This window comes from Salmo trutta, chromosome 20 (genome assembly GCF_901001165.1).
Source record: "Salmo trutta chromosome 20, fSalTru1.1, whole genome shotgun sequence".
In the NCBI taxonomy this organism is placed as follows: Eukaryota; Metazoa; Chordata; class Actinopteri; order Salmoniformes; family Salmonidae; genus Salmo; species Salmo trutta.
Window position 1 is genome coordinate 5457392 of NC_042976.1, and position 23940 is coordinate 5481331.

The following is a 23940-nucleotide window of genomic DNA, read 5'->3' on the forward strand; positions in this document are numbered from 1 at the left end:
TTTCTGTATCTATAGGATACAGGATCTCTGTATCTATAATTATCTATAATTATCTATAATTATAGATCTATAATTATGTATTTTGTAAACGTTTATCATGAGTAATTTAGTAAATTCACCGGAAGTTTTGGGTGGGTATGCTAGTTCTGAACATCACATGCTAATGTATAAAGCTGTTTTTTGATATAAATATGAACTTGATTGAACAAAACATGCATGTATTGTATAACATAATGTCCTAGGAGTGTCATCTGATGATCATCAAAGGTTAGTGCTGCATTTAGCTGTGGTTTGTGTTTCTGTGACATACACTGCTCAAAAAATAAAGGGAACACTTAAACAACACAATGTAACTCCAAGTCAATCACACTTCTGTGAAATCAAACTGTCCACTTAGGAAGCGACACTGATTGACAATACATTTCACATGCTGTTGTGCAAATGGAATAGACAACAGGTGGAAATTATAGGCAATTAGCAAGACACCCCCAATAAAGGAGTGGTTCTGCAGGTGGTGACCACAGACCACTTCTCAGTCCTATGCTTCCTGGCTGATGTTTTGGTCACTTTTGAATGCTGGCGGTGCTTTCACTCTAGTGGTAGCATGAGACGGAGTCTACAACCCACACAAGTTGCTCAGGTAGTGCAGCTCATCCAGGATGGCACATCAATGCGAGCTGTGGCAAGAAGGTTTGCTGTGTCAGCGTAGTGTCCAGAGCATGGAGGCGCTACCAGGACAGGCCAGTACATCAGGAGACGTGGAGGAGACCGTAGGAGGGCAACAACCCAGCAGCCTTTGTGCAAGGAGAAGCAGGAGGAGCACTGCCAGAGCCCTGCAAAATGACCTCCAGCAGGCCACAAATGTGCATGTGTCTGCTCAAACGGTCAGAAACAGACTCCATGAGGGTGGTATTAGGGCCCGACGTCCACAGGTGGGGGTTGTGCTTACAGCCCAACACCGTGCAGGACGTTTGGCATTTGCCAGAGAACACCAAGATTGGCAAATTCGCCACTGGCGCCCTGTGCTCTTCACAGATGAAAGCAGGTTCACACTGAGCACGTGACAGACTGGAGACGCCGTGGAGAACGTTCTGCTGCCTGCAACATCCTCCAGCATGACCGGTTTGGCGGTGGGTCAGTCATGGTGTGGGGTGACATTTCTTTGGGGGGCCTCCATGTGCTCACCAGAGGTAGCCTGACTGCCATTAGGTACCGAGATGAGATCCTCAGACCCCTTGTGAAACCATATGCTGGTGTGGTTGGCCCTGGGTTCCTCCTAATGCAAGACAAGGCTAGACCTCATGTGGCTGGAGTGTGTCAGCAGTTCCTGCAAGAGGAAGCTATTGATGCTATGGACTGGCCCGCCCGTTCCCCAGACCTGAATCCAATTGAGCACATCTGGGACATCATGGCTCGATGTCTCGCTCCATCCACCAACGCCACGTTGCACCACAGATTTCCATTGATTATTTTTGTGTGATTTTGTTGTCAGCACAGTCAACTATGTAAAGAAAAAAGTATTTAATAAGATTTTTTCATTCATTCAGATCTAGGATGTGTTATTTTTGTGTTCCCTTTATTTTTTTGAGCTGTGTATATGCTTGCTTTGAAAATGGCTGTGTGATTATTTCTGGCTGGTTACTCTCCTGACATAATCTAATGTTTTGCTTTCGCTGTAAAGCCTTTTTGAAATCGGACAATGTGGTTGGATTAATGAGTGTCTTATCTTTCAAATGGTGTAAAATAGTCATATGTTTGAGAAATTTAAGCTATAGCATTTAATGTTTTTGTATTTCGCGCCACGGTATACCACTGGCTGTTGAATAGAGTGGGACGCTCACGTCCCATGTTTCCCATAGAAGTTAATAGAAAGTGTGGTCTACAGCTTATCCTGTTGCGGATCGGATCACGCTAGCGGGATCAAATTCGACAACATCCGGTGAAATTGCAGCTCGCCAAATTCAAAATACAAAATCGTAATATTAAACATTCATGAAAATACAAGTGTCTTACACCATTCAAAAGCTTAGAATCTTGGTAATCGAAATTAGTTGTCCGATTTAAAAAAAGGCTTCACGGCGAAAGAATAGCATTTGATTATCTGAGGACAGCGCCTCACGTACAACATGTTTTCCAAACCAGCACAGGCATCACAAAATAACAAATACTGCTAAAATAAATCACTTACTTTTGAAGATCTTGCTCTGTTTGCAATCCCAAGGGTCCCAGCTACACAATGAATTGTCGTTTTGTTCGATAAAGTCTTTCTTTATATCCCAAAAAGTCTGTTTAGTTGGCGCCATTGACTTCAGTAATCCACTTGTTCAACATGCAGACAAATGAGTCCAAAAAGCTACCGGTAAATACATGATAATATTTCAGACGCAAGAAAGGTGTTCAATAGAAAAGGAAAATAATGAAGAGCGCTCCCTCGCGCCAAAAGTCTCACTGTCCTGATGACAACACCTTGGAGAAACTACAACTACTTGTTCTTTTTTCAAAAAACAAGCCTGAAACCCTGTCTAAAGACTCGACATCTAGTGGAAGCCATAGGTACTGCACTCTGGGAGCTCTTTACAAGTATTTTCAATAGGCAAGCATTCATTTTCCGGATGGATTTTCCTCTGGTTTTTGCCTGCCATATCAGTTCTGTAATACTCACAGACATTATTTAAACGGTTTTAGAAACTTCAGAGTGTTTTTTTATTCAATTCTACCAATTATATGCATATCCTAGCTTCTGGGCCTGAGTAACAGGCAGTTTACTTTGGGCACGTCAGACAGGATAAAATTCAGGATACTGCCCCCTAGCCCTAAGACTTATCATAAGGTACTCTACCTCAGGTGAGCAATACCTTGAGATGTCTTTAATATTAGACATCGCGCACCAGCTGTTATTGGCAAATAGACACACACCCCCACCCCTCGTCTTACCAGACGTAGCTTCATGGAAAATCCCACCAGCTCTATATTATCATTGTCGTCGTTCAGCCGCGACTCGGTGAAACATAAAATATTACCGTTTTTTTTATGTCCCTTTGATAGGATCATCTTGATCCTAGGTCATCGATTTTATTTTCCAATGATTGGCCAATAGAACGGATAACAGTGGGAGTTTACTCGCTCGCGTACAAATTCTCAGAAGGCAGCCTGACCTCCACCCCCTTTTTCTCTGTCTTTTCTTCAAGCAAATGACAGGGATTTATGGCCTGTTCCGGGGAAAGTAGTATATCCTTCCCGTCGGACTCATTAAAGGAAAATGATTCTTCCAGTTCGAGGTGAATAATCGCTGTTCTGATGTCCAGAAGTTTTTCTCGGTCATAAGAGACGGTAGCAGTAACATTATGTACAAAATAAGTAAAACAATTAGTGCCACTTGTTAAATCCACAGTGTAGATGAATGGGAGGAGACAGTGTTAAAGAAGGATTTTTAAGCCTTGAGATAATTGAGACATGGATTGTGTATGTGTGCCATGCAGAGGCTGAATGGGAAAGGCATTTGAACGGGGTATAGTAGTAGATGCCAGGCGCACCAGTTGAAGTGTTTCAAGAACTGCAACGCCGTTGTGTTTTTCACACACAACAGTTTCCTATGTGTATCAAGAATGGTCCACCACCCAAAGGACATCCAGCCATCTTGACACAACTGTGGGAAGCATTGGACTCATCATGGGCCAGCATCCCTGTGTAACGCTTTCAACACCTTGTGGAGTCCATACCCTGACGAATTGAGGCTGTTTTGAGGGGAAAAGAGGGTGCACCTCATTATTAGGAAGGTGTTCCTAATGTTTTGTATACTCAGTAGGTCCACTTCAAGGAAAATCTATGAAAAGCATTGCAGGTCCTTACAGCCCTTCAGAATGATTGATTTGTGTCTGAGTGCATGGTATAGGTACCATGCTCTGCTGGTTAATAAAGGGAAATAATGTAATAATGTAATAATGGTAATGCTTTGTGAGGTATTGAGATGAAAGGGGATCAATATAAAGGAAAGACAGAATATAGTGATACAGGAAACTACACTGAACAAAAATATAAATACAACATGTAAAGTGTTGGTCCCATTGTTTCATGAGCTGAAATGAAAGATCCCAGAAATGTTCCATATGCACAAAAAACGTATTTCTCCCAAATGTAGAGCGCTAATTTGTTTACATCCCTGTTAGTGAGCATTTCTCCATTGCCAAGATAATCCATCCACCTGACAGGTGTGGCATATCAAGAAGCTGTTTAAACAGCATGATCATTACACAGGTGCACCTTGTGCTGGGGGAAAATAAAAGGCCACTCTAAAATGTGCAGCTTTGTCACACAACACAAGGCAACAGATGTATGAAGTTTTGAGGGAGCATGCAGTTGGCATGCTGACTGCAGGAATGTCCACCAGAGCTGTTGCCAGAGAATGTAATGTTATTTTCTCTCCATAAGCCGCCTCCAACATTGTTTTAGAGAATTTGGCAGTACGTCCAACCGGCCACACAGCCGCAGAGCACGTGTATGGCATTGTGTGGATGAGCAGTGTGCTGATGTCAATGTTGTGAACAGAGTGCCCCGTGGTGGTGGGTTATGGAATTGGCAGGAATAAGCTACAGACAACAAACACAATTGCATTGTATCGATGGCAATTTAAAGGCACAGATATAACGTGTTGAGATCCTGAGGCCCATTGTCTTGACATTCATCCACCGCCATCACTTCATGTTTCAGCATGATAATGCACAGCCCCATGGATCTGTAGACAGTTCATGGAAGCTGAAAATGTCCCAGTTCCTCCATACTCACCAGACATGTCACCCATAGAGAATATTTGGGATGCTTTGGATCGACATGTACGACAGCGTGTTCCATTTCCCCCATATATCCATCAACTTCACACAGCAATTGAAGAGGAGAGGGACAACATCACACAGTCCACAATCAACACCCTGATCAACTCTATGGGAACAAGATGTGTCCCGCTGCATGAGGCAAATTATGGTCAAACCAGATACTGATACTGATACTGTGATCTGTTTATTTTTTATTTTACCTTTTATTTTACCAACAGTTCTGTCAGGTTAGACAAACTAAAAAAAAAATAACTACCCACAAAAAACAAAGGGAAAAACAGGCTGCCTAAGTATGGCTTCCAATCAGAGACAACGACTGAAAGCTGCCTCTGATTGGAAACCATACCCGGCCAAGACATAGAAAAACAAAACATAGAATGCCCACCCACCTGTCACACCCCGACCTAACTAAACAGAGACAAGGGCCTAATGAATTTATTTAAATTGAATGATTTCCTTATATGAACTGTAACTCAGTAAAATCTTTGACATTTTTACATGTTGCGTTTATGTTTTTGTTCAATTGACTGTTCAGTACAAGCTGGTCAGTTGCTTATTAATTACTGAGAAATGTCAACCTTTAACATTTAATTCTAAGCTGTTGTAAGAGTAAATTAACCTGTTCAATGTGTTTCATATCCCAGACAATGATACAGATAAGGACCTTGGCATGTATGATTATCATAATAGTGCTTTTGGAAAGTATTCAGACCCCTTGACTTTTTCCACATTTTGTTACATTACAGCCTTATTCTAAAATTGATTAAATTCACAAAGCAAAATGACAAAGCAAAAACTGTTTTTTAAATATTTTTGCTCATTAATAAAAATAAAAAAAATGATATCACATTTACATAAGTATTCAGACCCATTACTCAGTACTTTGTTGAAGCACCTTTTGGCAGTGATTACAGCATTGAGTCTTCTTGGGTATGACGCTACAAGCTTGGCACACCTGTATTTGGAGAGTTTCTCCCATTCTTCTCTGCAGATCCTCTCAAGCTCTGTCAGGTTGGATGGTGAGCGTTGCTGCACAGCTATTTTCAGGTCTCTCCAGAGATGTTAGATCGGGTTCAAGTCCGGGCTCTGGTAGGGCCGCTCAAGGACATTCCGAGACTTGTCCCGAAGCCACTCTTGTCTTGGCTGTGTGCTTAGGGTCATTGTCCTGTTAGAAGGTGAATCTTCGCCCCAGTCTGAGGTCCTGAGCGCTCTGGAGCAGGTTTTCATTAACGATCTCTCTCTAGTTTACAGAGAGGGTTGAAAAAAAATGTAATCCATTTTAGAATAAGGCTCTAACAAAATGTGGAAAAAGTCAAGGGGTCTGAATACTTTTTGAAGGCACTATACATTTTCTTAAAACAATGTGAATCTAAATATTCCCATTCCTCTGGGAAGACATGACCAGTATTGTTATTATTTTGTTGTACAGTAAATTGTTTAAAACTATACAGAGATAATTTTTGATAGTATTTTTTTGTCTGTCAGATGATTTGCTGGAATCTTTGTTTAGTCTTTTCTTGAGAAACGGGTTTGGATGCCTCCATTCTGTTGTGCAAGGATGAATGTGCCTTCAATATGGATGTGCTGTATGTGAATGTGACAATGCACATTGCAATAAAGTTTAACTTAAAAAATAGTGTGTCTGGATTTTCCTACACTACTAGGCACTATAATGGATTGATGGACGCTATAATAAACTAACTCTGAAGTAAATTAACTCTTCTGACTTCTTGCTCCAAATTTACTACTTAATCTATGCTGTCTCGCATACAAATGTGTCACACAATGAAAGTAACCTTGAACGCTGGTGAGATGACATGGCCTCTATAGGTACTGTTGGAAAATTCTTCATTAGTCTGGGGAACCCAGAATCAAATCCTGCATGAGTGCTGGCTTCCGATCGACTACGCTTGACAAACCTCCTTCCCAGAGATGCCACCACAGTTTCAAAAGTGGTGTGGGAAAAATGTATTTTCTGTGGCCTGGAGTTTTTCCTGCTCTCATGTCCTGGTCAGGTAAAACTCTGGGTCCTATTCATTGGCTTTGACAGGGTCCAACGTAAACTTTTTTTCTCACTGGCCCGACCAGGCCTGTTGGCTAAAAATATACTGTCCCCAACAGAATTTCTACTATCCCGACATTGTGTCGTTTTTAATGCATTGGGGTCATGCAGGGCCTATAGATTGGCATGGTTTCTCCCTATATTCAGCTGTTATAAGGCAACATTATGATATATATTATAAAGGCTGTGTAATATAATTTAACAGTGTTGAAGGCAGGGCCTATAGATTGGCATGGTTTCTCCCTATATTCAGCTATTATAAGGCTACATTATGATATATATTATAAAGGCTGTGTAATATAATTGAACAGCGTAAGTCTTGATTCTATTCTTTAGAATTGAATTGTATTAATTACATTCATTTTGTTTCTAAAGTATGGTATTTTGTGAAGATGTTTTTTACATGTCAACATAGGAGGCTGACCAGGTCATAGCACCATCTCTGCTTCTTCTCTGGTTTGAAATGATGTTATTACTTGTATTGATAAGAAGAAACACTGTGCAGCCCTTTTCATTGAAGTCTCTAAGGCTTTTGACACTATAGATTACTCATTCAGAGGCCTTGTAGCTGGTGTTAAAATTATTTAACGGACGGAATGCAATGTGTATTTACTGATGGTGTTAAATCAGGTTTTCTGGACACAACACAGGGTGTCCCACAAGAAAGAAAAAAAAAAGGAAATGTATGTATTCATTCTACTGTAAGTCGCTCTGGATAAGACCGTCTGCTAAATGACTAAAATGTAAAATGTTGATCCGGTTATTTTCATTATTTACATGAACAATATTGGTTTATCTAATAAAAAAATGTACCTGTACTTGTATGCTGATGACACTGTTGTGTATGCTATTTCCCCCACGGATGACCAAGCTGTTTCAGAGTGTTGGGTTCTTATTTTTCAGAGTAAATAACCCACGGACACTAGAGAAGCTTTAACCCAGTTTATTCTTCCCAAAGGTTCTGTACAGCTGAAAACAGACAGCAAAAGACTTCAGACTTCACTGTTTATATTCATCCTACTTAAGACACTCCCCTTTCTCTCCAATCCTTACATGTTATGGCTCTACAGGAAGCTAATAAAGAGGGTAACATGATTCCGAACATTTATTACTCTCTTAAGAGAATCTGTCCTCACCTCCTGACCTCAACCCCTCTTTCATCTAATACACAGATGTCCATCTGTCTCCCCTGTATCAACACATCACTCTCCTCTCCTCCATCAAACACATTCCAAAGCCTTCTTCTTTCTTCTGAGAACCATTAACTTCTAACATAACCCACTCTCTTTCATTTTCTATCATTCATTAAATATCTCAACGTTCAAAGTTTAGCCAATTCCAACAAGAGCTACAGTCTGCATTTGTTGCTTTCCAGAAAATCTTTGTTGAACTTAAATTGGTACTTAATGCAGATAAAACCAAGTGTACAGTATGTTGTTTTCCAAAACACTTAAAAACGTCTGATGATTTAGTTATTTGGACCTTGGATGGTGCCCACATTGATCGGGTCCCAGCTTATTAATATCTGGGCATCTGGATAAAAAAAAAAGCATACAGAGATCATAGATCCATGTGAATGGCATCCAAGTTCTCCTCCGAGGACACGTTTCAGATACTGTAGATACCAAACATGGATATTACTGTAACACACATTTCAATAGTCATTCATCTGGGTACTGTAACAGAGAGACATTTTGTCCTCTTGACAGAGGAAGGGAGGACTGGCCCCTACAAGAATCTTTGTGTTTTGGGCCATTTGCCATGTGGCCCCAGGTGACATAAAGCACACATTTGATTGCAGGGCCTGCGACATCTTAAACTAAGATTTAAGGTTCACAAAAGGTCAATCAATCACATTTATTTTATAAAGCCCTTTTTACATCAACAGTTGTCTCAAAGTGATTTACAGATACCCAGCCTAAAACCCCAAAGAGCAAACAATGTAGAGGCAGAAGCACAGTGGCTAGGAAAAACTCCCTAGAAGGCAGGAACCTAGGAAGAAACCTAGAGAGGAACCAGGCTCATGCGGCCATGAACGGCAGATATACTTTCAAGACGTTCAAACTTTCATAGATAACCAGCAGAGAGAGATAAAACAGCGATGGCTGTAGAGGACAAACACTTCAACGCTTCAAGATTCAATATCAGTTGGCTTTTCATAGTCAGGCATTCAAAGTGGAGTGGAGTGGATCACATTACCATACAGCCTCGTTCAACAACATGTACGGGGGCCTGTGATTTATTGTTGAGCGCCACCATTAACGCTTCCATCTTTTTGTTCTGTTCCTCAGCCTGCTGCTTGTAGCCATCCAGCAGAGCCTTCTGATTCTGGGTATTGGCGTCCCTTTCCAGTTGATTATTCTTCTTTATCTCCTCGATCTCTTGCCTCATTAGCTCAGCCTTCTCCTTATGGCCCATCTCCAGGAGATATTTCTGCTCCTGCATCCTGCGGTCCAGGGTCCTGTTGAACTCCTGCTGCTGTTGCTTCCTCTCTTCCTCCATCTTCTCTTCCATCTCCCTCAAGTACTTCTCCTGGCCCCTGCTAATGTTCTCAATGGTGCGCTCCATCTCTGCCTGTTTCTCCTTGGATGCTTCCTTCTCCTGCTCCAGCTCAGCTGTTTTCATCTTCTCAGCTGGAAGAGCCAAGGAGAGAGATAAATAAGTAGGAAAACTGGATAACTCATTTTCTCATACAGATTCATACACATTAAAACCCTCTAGAGTCTATTGGCGCAACGGTGCTTCAATCTAAGTAACATAATAACAAAAATACCTATCAAAATCTGGCAGTTATAGCTAGAGATATGTATTTTTGCATTGGGCTACATCTCAATCCACCACATCCACCTATGTCGCCGATCCGCAACAGAAGATGGAAAGGGGCAGAGCTACTGCGCTGTTTGTCAGACATCCCGCAAATCGTTCTTCTCATGCACGCTGACTTCGGTCACCAGTTGTACTGTGTTTTCTCAGACACATTGGTGTGGCTGGATCCGGGTTAAGAAAGCAGTGTGTCAAGAAGCAGTGCGGATGTTTCGAAGGACACTTGGCTCTCGACCTTCGCCTCTCCCGAGTCCATATGGGAGTTGCAGCGATGGGACAATATTGGATATCAATTGGATATCATGAAATTGGTGGGAAAAAGGAAAAACATCTCAATTTGATTTTAAAACAAAAAATGCTAAATTATACAAATTGTAAATAGGATAATTTGACATAGTCAGTGTCACCCCAAACAGATTTTTGTGAGACTTGTGGACGTGACTGCATAGCAACGTAAATTAAGGTTGGGTTTGTTTCAATCCTACCCACAGCTGGCAGCAATCAGTTAATCATCAATTCAGAGTGCAGCTGCATGAGACCCGGTCATAATGTTCAATTTGGGTTGACTTTGGATATCCCTATGGGGACAGTTAGTTGAGCACCAGATTGCTATACAGTACCTTCAGAAAGTATTCATACCCCTTGTTGTTGCTTTGCCACATTTTTTGCAGTATTACTTTAGTGCCTTGTTGCATACAGGATTTATGTTTTGGAATATTTGTATTTTGTTCAGGCTTCCTTCTTTTTACTCTTTCAATTAGGTTAGTATTGTGGAGTAACTACAATGTTGTTGATCCATCCTCAGTTTTCTCCCATCACAGCCATTAAACCCTGTAACTGTTTTAAAGTCACCTTAAGCCTCATGATGAAATCCCTGACCGGTGTCCTTCCTCTCCGGCAACTGAGTTAGGAAGGACGCCTGTATCGTTGTAAAGACTGGCTGAATTGATACACCATCCAAAGTGTAATTAATAACTTTACCATGGGCATAGGGATATTCCATTTCTGCATTTATTATTTTAATTTTATTTATTTTATTTTTATTTTTATTATTTTATCTACCAATAGGTGCCGTTCTTTGCGAGGCATTGGAAAATCTCCCTGGTCTTTGTGGTTCAATCTGTGTTTGAATTTCACTGCTCGACTGAGGGACCTTACAGATAATAATTGTATGTGTGGGGTACAGAGATGAGGTAATCGTTCAAAAATTGAGCTAAACACTATTATTTAGACTTGCCATAACAAAAGGGTTGAATACTTACTGACTCAAGACATTTCAGCTTGTAATGTTTAATTAATTCGTGACCGATGTTAAAACCATAATTCAACTTTGACATTGTGTGTAGGCCAGTGACAAAACATCTGAATTTAATCCATTTTAAATTCAGGCTGAAACACAGCAAAATGTGGAAAAAGTCAAGGAGTGTGAATACATTCTGAAGGCTCTGTAAATAAAATCTGATTTGCTTTGATTTTAATTCTTCTTTCAAAATAGTAAATACTAACTAAATGCTTATTTGTCAAATCTGCCATTTACATGTTCTGATGGCAACCAATAATACAATCCAATTTGGATATATTTGGTTATTTTTACTCCATAATATTTAGAAGTTGTCATTTTGGGCGGGGCCTGTCATTACGGCAGGGCCACTGGTCTTATTTGCATCTTCCGAATGTTAGCCTACCACAGTAGATTTTATAATTTTATAATTGGAAGAAAAAAAAAGATTGAGGTGTGGCTTACCTTGGATTTTTTTCTCATTTTCCGTCAGTTTTTTGTCAGCTTGCAGGATGGAGTTGGACTCTGCACTCTTTCCCTTCAGGAACTGCTCCAGAACCTCCTCAGCCTGCAGAAAACATGCCTTTTAGATATTTGCATTGATTTTGATTCAAACCGTAACCATATGACTGAAATTAGTTGAAATGTTTAATTGTTCAATACAAACTAATGATGGATGTTTTGATTCTCTAATACATAACGTTGTTGATGTTGTTTGGAATCTAGCTCTTACTCTGACTCCTTTGTTGGGCTCAGCCCGGTACTGTGCCACTATGTTGTCATGGTGATTGCAGTAAAGCTCATAGCCTCCTGGTGTGGCGTACGTCCCCTCCTTCATCCCCTGATCCATCTGAGCAGACAGATTCTCCAGAAGGGCCTTGCACTTATTCTCTGAGGCATCCTTGTTTTGTTTGAAAAGGTCGGCGGAGTGGTTACCAATGGCCTCCTGAAAGATTTATTGGCAATTTTCAGAATCAGGTGTGTAGAATAAGATAAAAGATCAGACAATTATAGAAAGACAGTTCTAGAAAAGGTTTATTGCAGCATGCTAACATTGGAGAATACAGTATACACCATATGAGAAACACAGCAGCTATAAGTCCACCTAGATACAATAACACATTGTAGATCAGAATGTTCTCTAAGAAGCAACATTTTATAGAGTACAAGGTCAGGTTGACCTTCAGCTGACACCAGCTTCAGACATGTGAACCCTGGTATGAAATGACACTAGCTTCAGACATGTGAACCCCGGTATGAACTGACACTAGCTTCAGACATGTGAACCCCGGTATGAACTGACACTAGCTTCAGACATGTGAACCCTGGTATGAACTGATACTAGCTTCAGACATGTGAACCCTGGAATGAACTGATACTAGCTTCAGACATGTGAACCCCGGTATGAACTGATACTAGCTTCAGACATGTGAACCCCGGTATGAACTGACACTAGCTTCAGACATGTGAACCCCGGTATGACCTGATACTAGCTTCAGACATGTGAACCCTGGTATGAACTGACACTAGCTTCAGACATGTGAACCCTGGTATGAACTGATACTAGCTTCAGACATGTGAACCCTGGTATGAGCTGATACAAGCTTCAGACATCTGAACCCTGGTATGAACTGATACTAGCTTCAGACATGTGAACCCTGGTATGAGCTGATACTAGCTTCAGACATGTGAACCCTGGTATGAGCTGATACTAGCTTCAGACATGTGAACCCCGGTATGAGCTGATACTAGCTTCAGACATGTGAACCTTGGTATGAGCTGATACTAGCTTCAGAAATGTGAACCCTGGTATGAGCTGATACTAGCTTCAGACATGTGGACCCTGGTATGACCTGTCACTAGCTTCAGACATGTGAACCCTGGTATGAACTGACACTAGCTTCAGACATGTGAACCCTGGTATGAACTGAAACTAGCTTCAGACATGTGAACCCCGGTATGCCAATAGTGATTAAGGGTTACATATTGGCTCCATATCTATATTAGGCTTTTATTCAATATTGTGTTCTTTTTAATCCAAGATTAAAAATCTAATCTGAGCACTGATTTTCACAGTAGTGTTCTTTTGTCTCTAGAAGTTAATTGATTAATTGATTGAGGAACACCAATTCCACCTGGTGTCCTTGGATCCTACTGGTGTTACTGTCACTGATGATTATCATTTTGTTGCATCAGCTAATCAATCATTTGTTCTATTGAATTGCCTTGATGATGCTAAAAATGCATTGTGTTAGAACCAGGCACAGATTTCAAATGATGACTCTTACCACCAGAGCTTTCAAGAACTCCTCATTTTCGTCTTTGAAAGATCGCTTCATGAACGTCTGTGTGGCCTCGGTCTCTGAGCGAAGGTGGTTCTCTGACAGCTGATTGATGTCCACCGGGAATAAGGCCTTCACATCCTCCATTCCCTTCTGGTACACCGCCAGGCCCTCATCCACAGCAGCCTGGTTCTCAATTTTAGCCATGGCCAACACAGCATTCTCCAGACAGGGCACATTGCCTTTGGCTATGGTCTCCACATAGGTGGTGACCAAGTGCCCCAGCACTGCAATCAGACAGGTCGGAGGAAAAATTTGAATGTTTGAATTTAGTGGCACAATACAATTCAGAATCAATATGTGTATCCATTTTCACATACTGTACTGTAGGTAGATGTCTGACTCACTCTCTCCGGTCAATGTGTGTCCCCCTATAACAGTCTTCATACGGCTTTCCTGGTAAATGAAGCGGCAGAAAGTATCTACGACCTCTCTGAAACTTTCAGAAAGCTCAGCCTCGTCCATGGAGTCCAGTCGGTGCATGTTATCAGGAGTTGTAGGGGAGGGGAACACAAAACACTTGCGTGAGGGGAAGAAGTTCCGGATGCACTCTCGCGGAACGTTGTAGTCATTGATCTTTTTACCATAACCTGAAAGATAACATTGGCATTACTGGATTTTATAGTACAAGCAGATCTTGGGTACGTCCAAATAAAATCTCCTTTCTCCTCCAACCTATCAGAGCTCTTACAGCATGAACTGTCATGTTGTCAACCGAATCAAAGGATCAGAGAATGAATCTAGTACTGAAAGCATAAGCTACAGCTAGCTAGCGCTGCAGTGCATGAAGTGTGGTGAGTAATTGACTCAAAGAGAAAGCCAATAGTTTAACAGTTAACAAATTAATCTCTTTAAAAATGAAGGAGAAGCGATAGTGTTTATTTTGTTGTATTTTATCCACTTAGCTTGTGAATGCAGCTAGTTAGTTTAGCCTACTCAAACAGCCGGCTAAAACAAAGAGGGATGCTATGGTACCTAGCTGAATGTCTATCCAACACTGGAACTTTTCCAAGGTAAGATTTTGGTTTTACTAATTTATTGCCACTGGGGCCCGCCGGTTTAACTGCTAAACTGCTTGCTGACTGTTAACTGTAACGTTACTGTAGGAATGTAGCGGGTTTGGAAACACCTTACTTCTATTAGCTATGTTGACTATGACGTTAGCTAATATGGTGACAATGATGTAGACTAAGTGTAGTAGTTAGCGGTTATGATATGAAGGTTTGGCTTGGATTTTTTTTTGTCTGGTCACAGACAGCTGATGTGTTGTGCACTGAAGTCTACAAGTGAAGGGAAAAGGTGAGAGGAGGAGAGAGTGTAGACGTGAGAAGGAATTATATATATATATATATATATATATATATATATATATGAGCAAAATGATCATGCTGTTTGTATGTGGCTGCGATGAAAGTGAACTGTGTTTGCGTGTGATCAGGGGTGTATTAATTCTGCCGATTCTGTTGAAAAACATTTCTTAAGCTTTCTGCCAATATGAGATATGTCTCCTGGGAAATGTTCTTGTTACTTACAACCTCATGCTAATCGTATTAGCCTACGTTAGCTCAACCGTCCCATGGAAGGGACACCGATCCCGAAGAAGTAATTAAACTGGGTGAATGGAATATTAATGACAGTCATCCAATACGCTGTAATAGAAATAAGGCCATGTTCATGAAAAAAAAGATAATCCTCCCTCATCTTAAACGTCACCGACCGCCGCTGTTTCATTCATCTGCTGGCTCTTATATGTAACCTCACATTGAAGTGTTTTACCATGCTCTTTTCAGGACAACAAGGTCTACACGTAGAACAACAATTTGACATAAAGTGTTGCATTTGTGAGTTTTATTGCAAATGTAAAAAAATAAAAAACACAGTCCGCCTTAACAGAAACCTAATTAAAATGAATTTATAAAAATGCTGTAAGTCCAGAAATTGTTTGCTTAGTGGGAAATGAATATCCAACTACCCAGTGATAACTGTGTGGAGTTTGGAGTTTGTGACAGCAACTATGTGATCCTATTACGGTATTATAGACATTATGTCCTGGGATTTACTATGATCATCTATGTAGAAGAACCCCTTACAGTATTATAGACACTATGACCTGTGATTTCCTATGATCTTCTATGTAGAAGAACCCCATACAGTATTATAGACACTATGTCCTGGGATTTCTTATGATCTTCTATGTAGAAGAACCCTTTAGCTTCTAACGACTCTTGTGTAGCTTACATGTGTGTGTTTGTGAGTGTCTCAGCTTTTCATATTGGGGTCATAATAGTCTGTAGCTCAAACTGTTCGGACATTACAGACGTTTTTTGTGAGAACTGTTTTCGGGATCCGCCCTTGTCACACAAACTCCACTCTATCTCAGCCCCCACACAGGTTAATGGTTGGTATCTGCGGATACAGAAGGAATAGACGAATCCGATGCAAAAAAATACATATGTAGCTCAACACACAATGTTTAAAAGGGGTTGTAGGTAATAAATCACGCCGGTGTGATTGTGGGACTCAAAGGGAGTCCCTACCCGAGCCCCCAGCAGGGCTCCTGTGCGCTCTGTCGTCAGAGAGGGCGGCCAGATTTTGTGGGTACCCCCTGCTGCCTGTGTCTGCCTCGGTCAAGCACCGTTTGCCTCTCTTCCCAGACATGTTGATGAACGGTCCGGTCCCACCCCAGTAAACCGTTTCCTACTTGGACTTTCGAGACTGGGCATGCTAAACAAGCACTGCATATAACTAGCTATTCCTACCTGCCCACGGTGGAGTTGCTGGGGTAGCTCTCTTGTTAAGAATACATAGCGTAAAGGTGCTTGGTTATTCTAAATAGATACTTCGGTCAAAGATGCTAGCTAGCCTACCTTGCCAGAGCCCTTTTTGCTCCACGCAGGTTATACAGTTTCATGGAAACACTACGTATGTTGGAAGCTTGTCTATGTTTAATGTTCCCCCCTTTGTTACCCCACGTTCCACAGTCTCAATGGGGTTCAGGGGCTAAATCAATCTCTCCAGGGTGAGAGTGAGAAGTTGGGTCTTTGTCCACAAGGGGGTGCCCCTCCCACATAGGTTGCTCATTACTGAGATTCATTGCTGATCCCTGCCTGTAGATCACTGGCCTCTGGTGTCTAGTGATACAGGTTATGGTCTCTATAGGGGATTAGTTGTTGGTAGCGGAGTTGAGGGAACGAGCAGGGTTGGACACTATTATCCCACACAAAGTCTCTGTGGTTCATATGAGCCCCCAAATGAGCTGTCTGTCTCCAGCTCAACACTTTGCATTCCTGGGAATTAGATTCAATTACGATTCGCCCTGGTCTGTTACAATAGCTTTCTGTCCCATTCCCAGCTATGTTACAAGGTATTTTGTCGCCAGTACCTATGACTGGTCAGTAGGGTAACCTCCATGATAAGGCTTTTTCCCTAGGTCTATTTGTAAAGCATGCGTTCCAGCGCTGGGTGCCAGCCGGTTGCCGGAACGCATCTTACCACCTAAACCAAGTGATGCTCGTCACTGATCGCCAGAGCCTGTGTACCCAGAGAGGACCAGGCTTTAGACAAACCTTGGCACATGAACACAGGTTTTTCAACTGAATTCCAGTGTTCACGGGTGTAAAAAGTGTTGTGTCTCCCACATATGAGTTAGATGAAGTGTCCCATCTCCACGTTCAGACACACAATTGTCAAGAGTGGTGGAAGAATCTCTCCAAGTCCCAGGATTTCATTGGCCATGTCAGGCGTGATTGTAGATCCTTCAACCAAAGTCGCGAGAGTGTGACTCCCCATAGTATGTTGTACTCCTTCAGGGAACAGTAGTTATAGTCATAATGCTACGCTTTGCATCATACCGTGGTATATTGTCTGATATACACACAGCTGGAATGCTGTTTGAGCCAATCAGCATCTAGGTCTCAAACTACCTGGTTTTATAATAATCAATATCACCTTTCTTGAGTTGCAGGGAATTCTCCAGGTACTGGTCTGGAGTGATTTCTCCACCGTCGATCTCGAGCTGTAGAGTGAAATCTCTGACGGTCCACACAAAATTAGGAAAGAACTGCATAAACTGGGTGCCCTCTCCTTCCTCCTCATTGTCAGTGGTAGACTTCACCTTGATCCTCTCTGTCAGCTCGTTCACATATCTATAGGACCGGTTGAGGATTGATACAGGAGTTCCCAAAGCTCATGTCAATGTCATGCACAGTTTGAGTACAGGGGCTTGAATTTCAGGGAAGTGAAAAACAACCAAACAAAATAAATAATTTTCAGTTTATATTTCAACTGACACAGTAACGTCATATGTTTGAATGTCACAGACATTGCTTTTAGTCAAGACCAGCTCTTCATGTTCAATAAAGCTAAGAATCAATCACGGGAACCGGCATCCTGTGATTTCTCAAGCTCTTTACAGTTTCCAGAGAAAAGAAATTCTGCGTAGAACTGATAAACACGACATATGCAACTTGCATATAGCATATTTAATTAAATGGAACATATTTAGTTGGCGAATTATGAACATTTAAATTCTCTACCATATCAATGATTAGGTCTAGCCTACAATTAAATAATGTTAAAAATATACATACAAATTCATGAAAATGACCATCACAATTAGCTAGGCTACCAATAATATGGCTGAGATGACTGTCAAAAGCCTAACAAACAAGCAAACTATCATATCAAATACCACAACAGATTATGTCCACAAGATGCCACAGAATGGAGCCAAATGTTGACCCAAAAGGATACTGAAGCTTCTCCACAGCATCATTATCGATGGTCCCTCGACTGTTGTAGACCAGAGTACTGCTTAACAGAATGGCCAGGGAGAAGATCCAGGCATCATTCTTAGCATCCCCCTGAAATAAGTATGACAACATGTATTGGATCTCTGACTAAGTAATCATCTCATTTATAATATGAGCGTGCAGATATGTGTTCACTGTGCTTTGTTGGTAAATGAAGGAATGTGAAAATTTAATGTGGATTGTAAAGAGATTGAACTTTGACCTCCCACCTTCTCCACGTCCCCCAGCCCCTCTGTATCCAGCAGCACCAGAGTGTGGTCTGTTTTTTCAGGATGAGGGACACACCACATCCAGATGCCCTTAGTCTTGGACTGGATGGTGGCTCCAAGGGCAAAACCTAAATGAACACAGATTATTGAGGACATTTACAGTTTAAATATTAAACAAGCCTATAAGACTGTTACAGAGCTGGACCAGAGCTACCGCAGACCAGAACTAGCTAGCTACTAGCAAAGCCCTAGACCAGTTAGTTAGTGTGGACCAGAACTAGCTAGCTACTAGCTACGCCCTAGACCAGAGTTAGTTAGTGCGGACCAGAACTAGCTAGCTACTAGCAAAGCCCTAGACCAGAGTTAGTTAGTGTGGACCAGAACTAGCTAGCAAAGCCCTAGACCAGAGTTAGTTAGTGCGGACCAGAACTAGCTAGCTACTAGCTAAGCCCTAGACCAGAGTTAGTTAGTGCGGACCACAACTAGCTAGCTACTAGCAAAGCCCTAGACCAGAGTTAGTTAGTGCGGACCAGAACTACTGCTGACCAAAGTTAGGGGGGAGGGGAAGATAGATGCCCCATTTTATGGGACAAAAAGTATTGGGACAAATTCACTTAGAAGTAAATGCTAAATAATGTATTGTGTCATATTTGAGTCACTTTTGTTGTAAATCAGAATAGTATATGTTTGTAAACACATTTACATTAATGTGGATGCTACCTTGGTTGCACATAGTCCTGAATGAATCGTGAATAATGATGAGTGAGGAAGTTCATACCCCCAAGACATGCTAACCTCTAACCATTACAATAACAGGGGAGGTTAGCATTTCATATCATACCTCCAAGACATGCTAACTTCTCACCATTACAATAGAGTGGAGGTTAGCATTTTTGGGGCGGTAGAATATTTGCAATCATCATTATTCACGATTTATTCAGGACTATCTGTAATCATGGTAGCATCCACATTAAGGTAGATGTGTTTAGAAACATATTATTTTCTTATTTACAATAAAAGTGACTCCAAAATGACACAATGCATTATTTACCATTACTTTCCATTAAGCACAAAACAATCTGAAATGCAACCTAGTCAGTTGTACAACTGAAGGCATTTAACTGAGATGTGTCTTCCTTATTTAATAATCCAACCCTTTACATTTTTAATTACAACCTTTGCAGACAACAGACTAACCAGGAGAAATTAGGAGACAGGAGAACATTTTTCAGTTTGACATCTCTTTAAAAAGGGTTTCAAAGTTGATAAAGTAACTTTGGAAGCTAGCAGATTTCATTATTTACCAACAACAGCTGCAAATTCCAATAAAACAATATGTTTTAAATTCACGTTCCTATCATGAATCTAGAAAATACGCTTTGGGGTTGAGAGTGCAGCATTTATTTTGTTAATTAAGGGAGATGGAGATGACAGGTTATGATGTTGACCATGGTGATTTTTATTATTATTGTTATTTTTCTTTCTCAAAGTAAAGGGAAAGATAATTTTAGATCTGTATGGAAATTATTTTCATGGAATATATATATATGTACACACACACACACACTATACTTTATATAGCTAATATACTTTATATAGCTAATTTTATTTTATTTGATTTATTTCACCTTTATTTAACCAGGTAGGCAAGTTGAGAACAAGTTCTCATTTACAATTGCGACCTGGCCAAGATAAAGCAAAGCAGTTCGACAACATAGAAAAACACCGAGTTACACATGGAGTAAAACAACATACAATCAATGATGCAGTAGAAAAAAATAAGACTATATACAATGTGAGCAAATGATGTGAGATAAGGGAGATAAAGGCAAAAAATGCCATGGTGGCAAAGTAAATAAAGTATGGCAAGAAAAACACTGGAATGGTAGATTTGTAGTTTGAAGAAAGTTCAAAGTTAAAATATAAATAATATGGTGCAAAGGAGCAAAATAAATAAAATAAATAAATACAGTAGGGGAAGAGGTAGTAGTTTGGGCTAAATTAAAGATGTGCTATGTACAGGTGCAGAGATCTGTGAGCTGCTCTGACAGCTGGTGCTTAAAGCTAGTGAGGGAGATAAGTGTTTCCAGTTTTAGAGATTTTTGTAGTTCTTTCCAGTCATTGGCAGCTGAGAACTGGAAGGAGAGACGACCAAAGGAGGAGTTGGCTTTAGGGGTGACCAGAGAGATATACCTGCTGGAGCGCGTGCTACAGGTGGGTGCTGCTATGGTGACCAGTGAGCGGAGATAAGGGGGGACTTTACCTAGCAGGGTCTTGTAGATGACCTGGAGCCAATGTGTTTGGCGACGATTATGAAGTGAAGGCCAGCCAACGAGAGCATACAGGTCGCAGTGGTGGGTTGTATATGGGGCTTTGGTGACAAAACGGATGGCACTGTGATAGACTGCATCCAGCTTGTTGAGTAGGGTATTGGAGGCTATTTTGTAAATGACATCGCCGAAGTCGAGGATTGGTAGGATGGTCAGTTTTACGAGGGTATGTTTGGCAGCATGAGTGAAGGATGCTTTGTTGCGAAATAGGAAGCCAATTCTAGATTTCACTTTGGATTGGAGATGATTGATGTGAGTCTGGAAGGAGAGTTTACAGTCTAACCAGACACCTAGGTATTTGTAGTTGTCCACAAATTCTAAGTTAGAACCATCCAGAGAAGTTATGCTGGATGGGCGGGCAGGTGCAGGCAGCGATCGGTTGAAGAGCATGCATTTAGTTTTACTTGTGTTTAGGAGCAGTTGGAGACCACGGAAGGAGAGTTGAATGGCATTGAAGCTCGTCTGGAGGGTTGTTAAAACAGTGTCCAAAGAAGGGCCAGAAGTATACAGAATGGTGTCGTCTGCGTAGAGGTGGATCAGAGATTCACCAGCAGCAAGAGCGACATCATTTATGTATACAGAGAAAAGAGTTGGCCCAAGAATTGAACCCTGTGGTACCCCCATAGAGACTGCCAGAGGTCCAGACAGTAGGCCCTCCGATTTGACACACTGAACTCTGTCAGAGAAGTAGTTGGTGAACCAGGCGACGCAATCGTTTGAGAAACCAAGGCTACTAAGTCTGCCGATGAGGATATGGTGATTAACAGAGTCAAAAGCTTTGGCCAGGTCAATGAATACGGCAGCACAGTATTGTTTCTTATCGATGGCGGTTACGATGTCGTTTAGGACCTTGAGCGTGGCTGAGGTGCACCCATGACCAGCTCTGAAACCAGATTGCATAGCGGAGAGGGTGCGATGGGATTCGAAATAATCGGTAATCTGTTTGTTGACTTGGCTTTCGAAGACCTTAGAAAGGCAGGGTAGGATGGATATAGGTCTGTAGCAATTTGGGTCAAGAGTGTCACCTCCTTTGAAGAGGGGGATGACAGCAGCTGCTTTCCAATCTATGGGAATCTCAGACGACACGAAAGAGAGGTTGAACAGGCTAGTAATAGGGGTTGCAATAATTTCGGCAGATAATTTTAGAAAGAAAGGGTCCAGATTGTCAAGCCCAGCTGATTTGTAGGGGTCCAGATTTTGCAGCTCTTTCAGAACATCAGCTGAATGGATTTGATAGAAGGAGAAATGGGGGAGGCTTGGGCGAGTAGCTGTGGGGGGTGCAGTGCTGTTGAATGCAGTAGGGGTAGTTAGGTGGAAAGCATGGCCAGCCGTAGAAAAGTGCTTATTGAAATTCTCAATTATAGTGGGCTTATCGGTGGTGACAGAGTTTCCTATCCTCAGTGCAGTGGGCAGTTGGGAGGAGGTGTTCTTATTCTCCATGGACTTTACAATGTCCCAGAACTTTTTAGAGTTGGAGTTGCACGAAGCAAATTTCTGTTTGAAAAAGCTAGCCTTGGCGTTTCTAACTGCCTGTGTGTATTGGTTTCTAACTTCCCTAAAAAGTTGCATATCGCAGGGGCAGTTCGATGCTAATGCAGAACGCCACAGGATATTTTTGTGTTGGTTAAGGGCAGTCAGGTCTGGGGAGAACCAAGGGCTATATCTGTTCCTGGTTCTAAATTTCTTGAATGGGGCATGCTTATTTAAGATGGAGAGGAAGGCATTTTTAAAAAATAACCAGGCATCCTCTACTGACGGGATGAGGTCAATATCCTTCCAGGATACCAGGGCCAGGTCGATTAGAAAGGCTTGCTCGTTGAAATGTTTCAGGGAGCGTTTGACAGTGATGAGTGGAGGTCGTTTGACCGCTGACCCATTACGGGTGCAGGCAATGAGGCAGTGATCGCTGAGATCTTGGTTGAAAACAGCAGAGGTGTAATTAGAGGGCACATTGGTTAGGATGATATCTATGAGGGTGCCAGTGTTTGCGGCTTTGGGGTTGTACCTGGTGGGTTCATTAATAATTTATGTGAGATTGAGGGCATCAAGCTTGGATTGTAGAATGGCTGGGGTGTTAAGCATGTCCCAGTTTAGGTCGCCTAGTAGCACGAGCTCTGAAGATAGATGGGGGGCAATCAGTTCACATATGGTGTCCAGAGCACAGCTAGGGGCCGAGGGGGGTCTATAGCAGGCGGCAACGGTGAGAGACTTGTTTTTGGAGAGGTGGATTTTTAAAAGTAGAAGTTCAAATTGTTTGGGTACAGACCTGGATAGCAGGACAGAACTCTGCAAGCTATCTCTGCAGTAGATTGCAACACCGCCCCCTTTGGTCGTTCTATCTTGTCTGAAAACGTTGTAGTTAGGGATGAAGATTTCACAGTTTTTGGTGGACTTCCTAAGCCAAGATTCAGACACAGCTAGGACATCCGGGTTGGCAGAGTGTGCTAAAGCAGTGAATAAAACAAACTTAGAGAGGAGGCTTCTAATGTTAACATGCATGAAACCAAGGCTATTACGGTTACAGAAGTCATCAAAAGAGAGCGCCTGGGGAGTAGGTGTGGAGCCAGGCACTGCAGGGCCTGGATTCACCTCTACATCCCCAGCGGAGCAGAGAAGAATAAGTATGAGGGTACGGCTAAAAGCTATGAGAATTGGTCATCTATGACGTCCGGAATAGAGAGTAAAAGGAGCAGGTTTCTTGGGGCGATAAAATAGCTTCAAGGTATAATGTACAGACAAAGGTATGGTAGGATGTGAATACAGTGGAGGTAAACCTAGGCATTGAGTTATGATGAGAGAGATATTGTCTCTAGAAACATCATTGAAACCAGAAGATGTCATAGCATGTGTGGGTGGTTGAATTGAAAGGTTGGATAAGGTATAATGAGCAGGGCTAGAGGCTCTCAGTGAAATAAGCCAATAAACACTAACCAGAACAGCAATGGACAAGGCATATTGACATTAAGGAGAGGCATGCTTAGCCGAGTGATTATAATGGTCCAGTGAGATTCAGACAGCTAGTCGAGCCATAGGTAGCAAGCTGGCAGAAGATGGAGGGAGGTCTGTTTTTAGCCACCCCGTGCGTTTCCGTCTGTAGATTAGTGGGGTTCCGTGTGGTAGGGGGGACCAGTCCAATTGGCAAAATAGTTGTAGTTATAGTGGCCCAAGGAAATTGTCCGAATAGACCTATTCTGTCACGTCCTGACCATAGTAAAATATTATTAGAGTAGGTCAGGGTGTGATGGGACGTTTTGT

General features: G+C 41.7%; 1 protein-coding gene across 2 annotated transcripts in view; it reads right to left on the reverse strand.

Moving 5' to 3' along the window:
- Positions 1-7818: 7818 nt before the first annotated feature.
- The window catches only part of LOC115155455 (guanylate-binding protein 1), a 59431-nt gene continuing 43309 nt past the window's right edge, over positions 7819-23940 (reverse strand). For both annotated transcript variants that reach the window (XM_029702079.1, XM_029702078.1), the window contains exons 3-10: positions 18356-18483; positions 18088-18197; positions 17284-17480; positions 13683-13925; positions 13282-13562; positions 11727-11939; positions 11459-11561; positions 7819-9524 (exon numbers count right to left, since the gene is read on the reverse strand). In XM_029702079.1, the coding sequence (XP_029557939.1) occupies positions 9082-9524; positions 11459-11561; positions 11727-11939; positions 13282-13562; positions 13683-13925; positions 17284-17480; positions 18088-18197; positions 18356-18483 (1718 nt within the window). In that variant the 3' untranslated portion in view covers positions 7819-9081. The remainder of the gene's footprint in view (positions 9525-11458; positions 11562-11726; positions 11940-13281; positions 13563-13682; positions 13926-17283; positions 17481-18087; positions 18198-18355; positions 18484-23940) is intronic.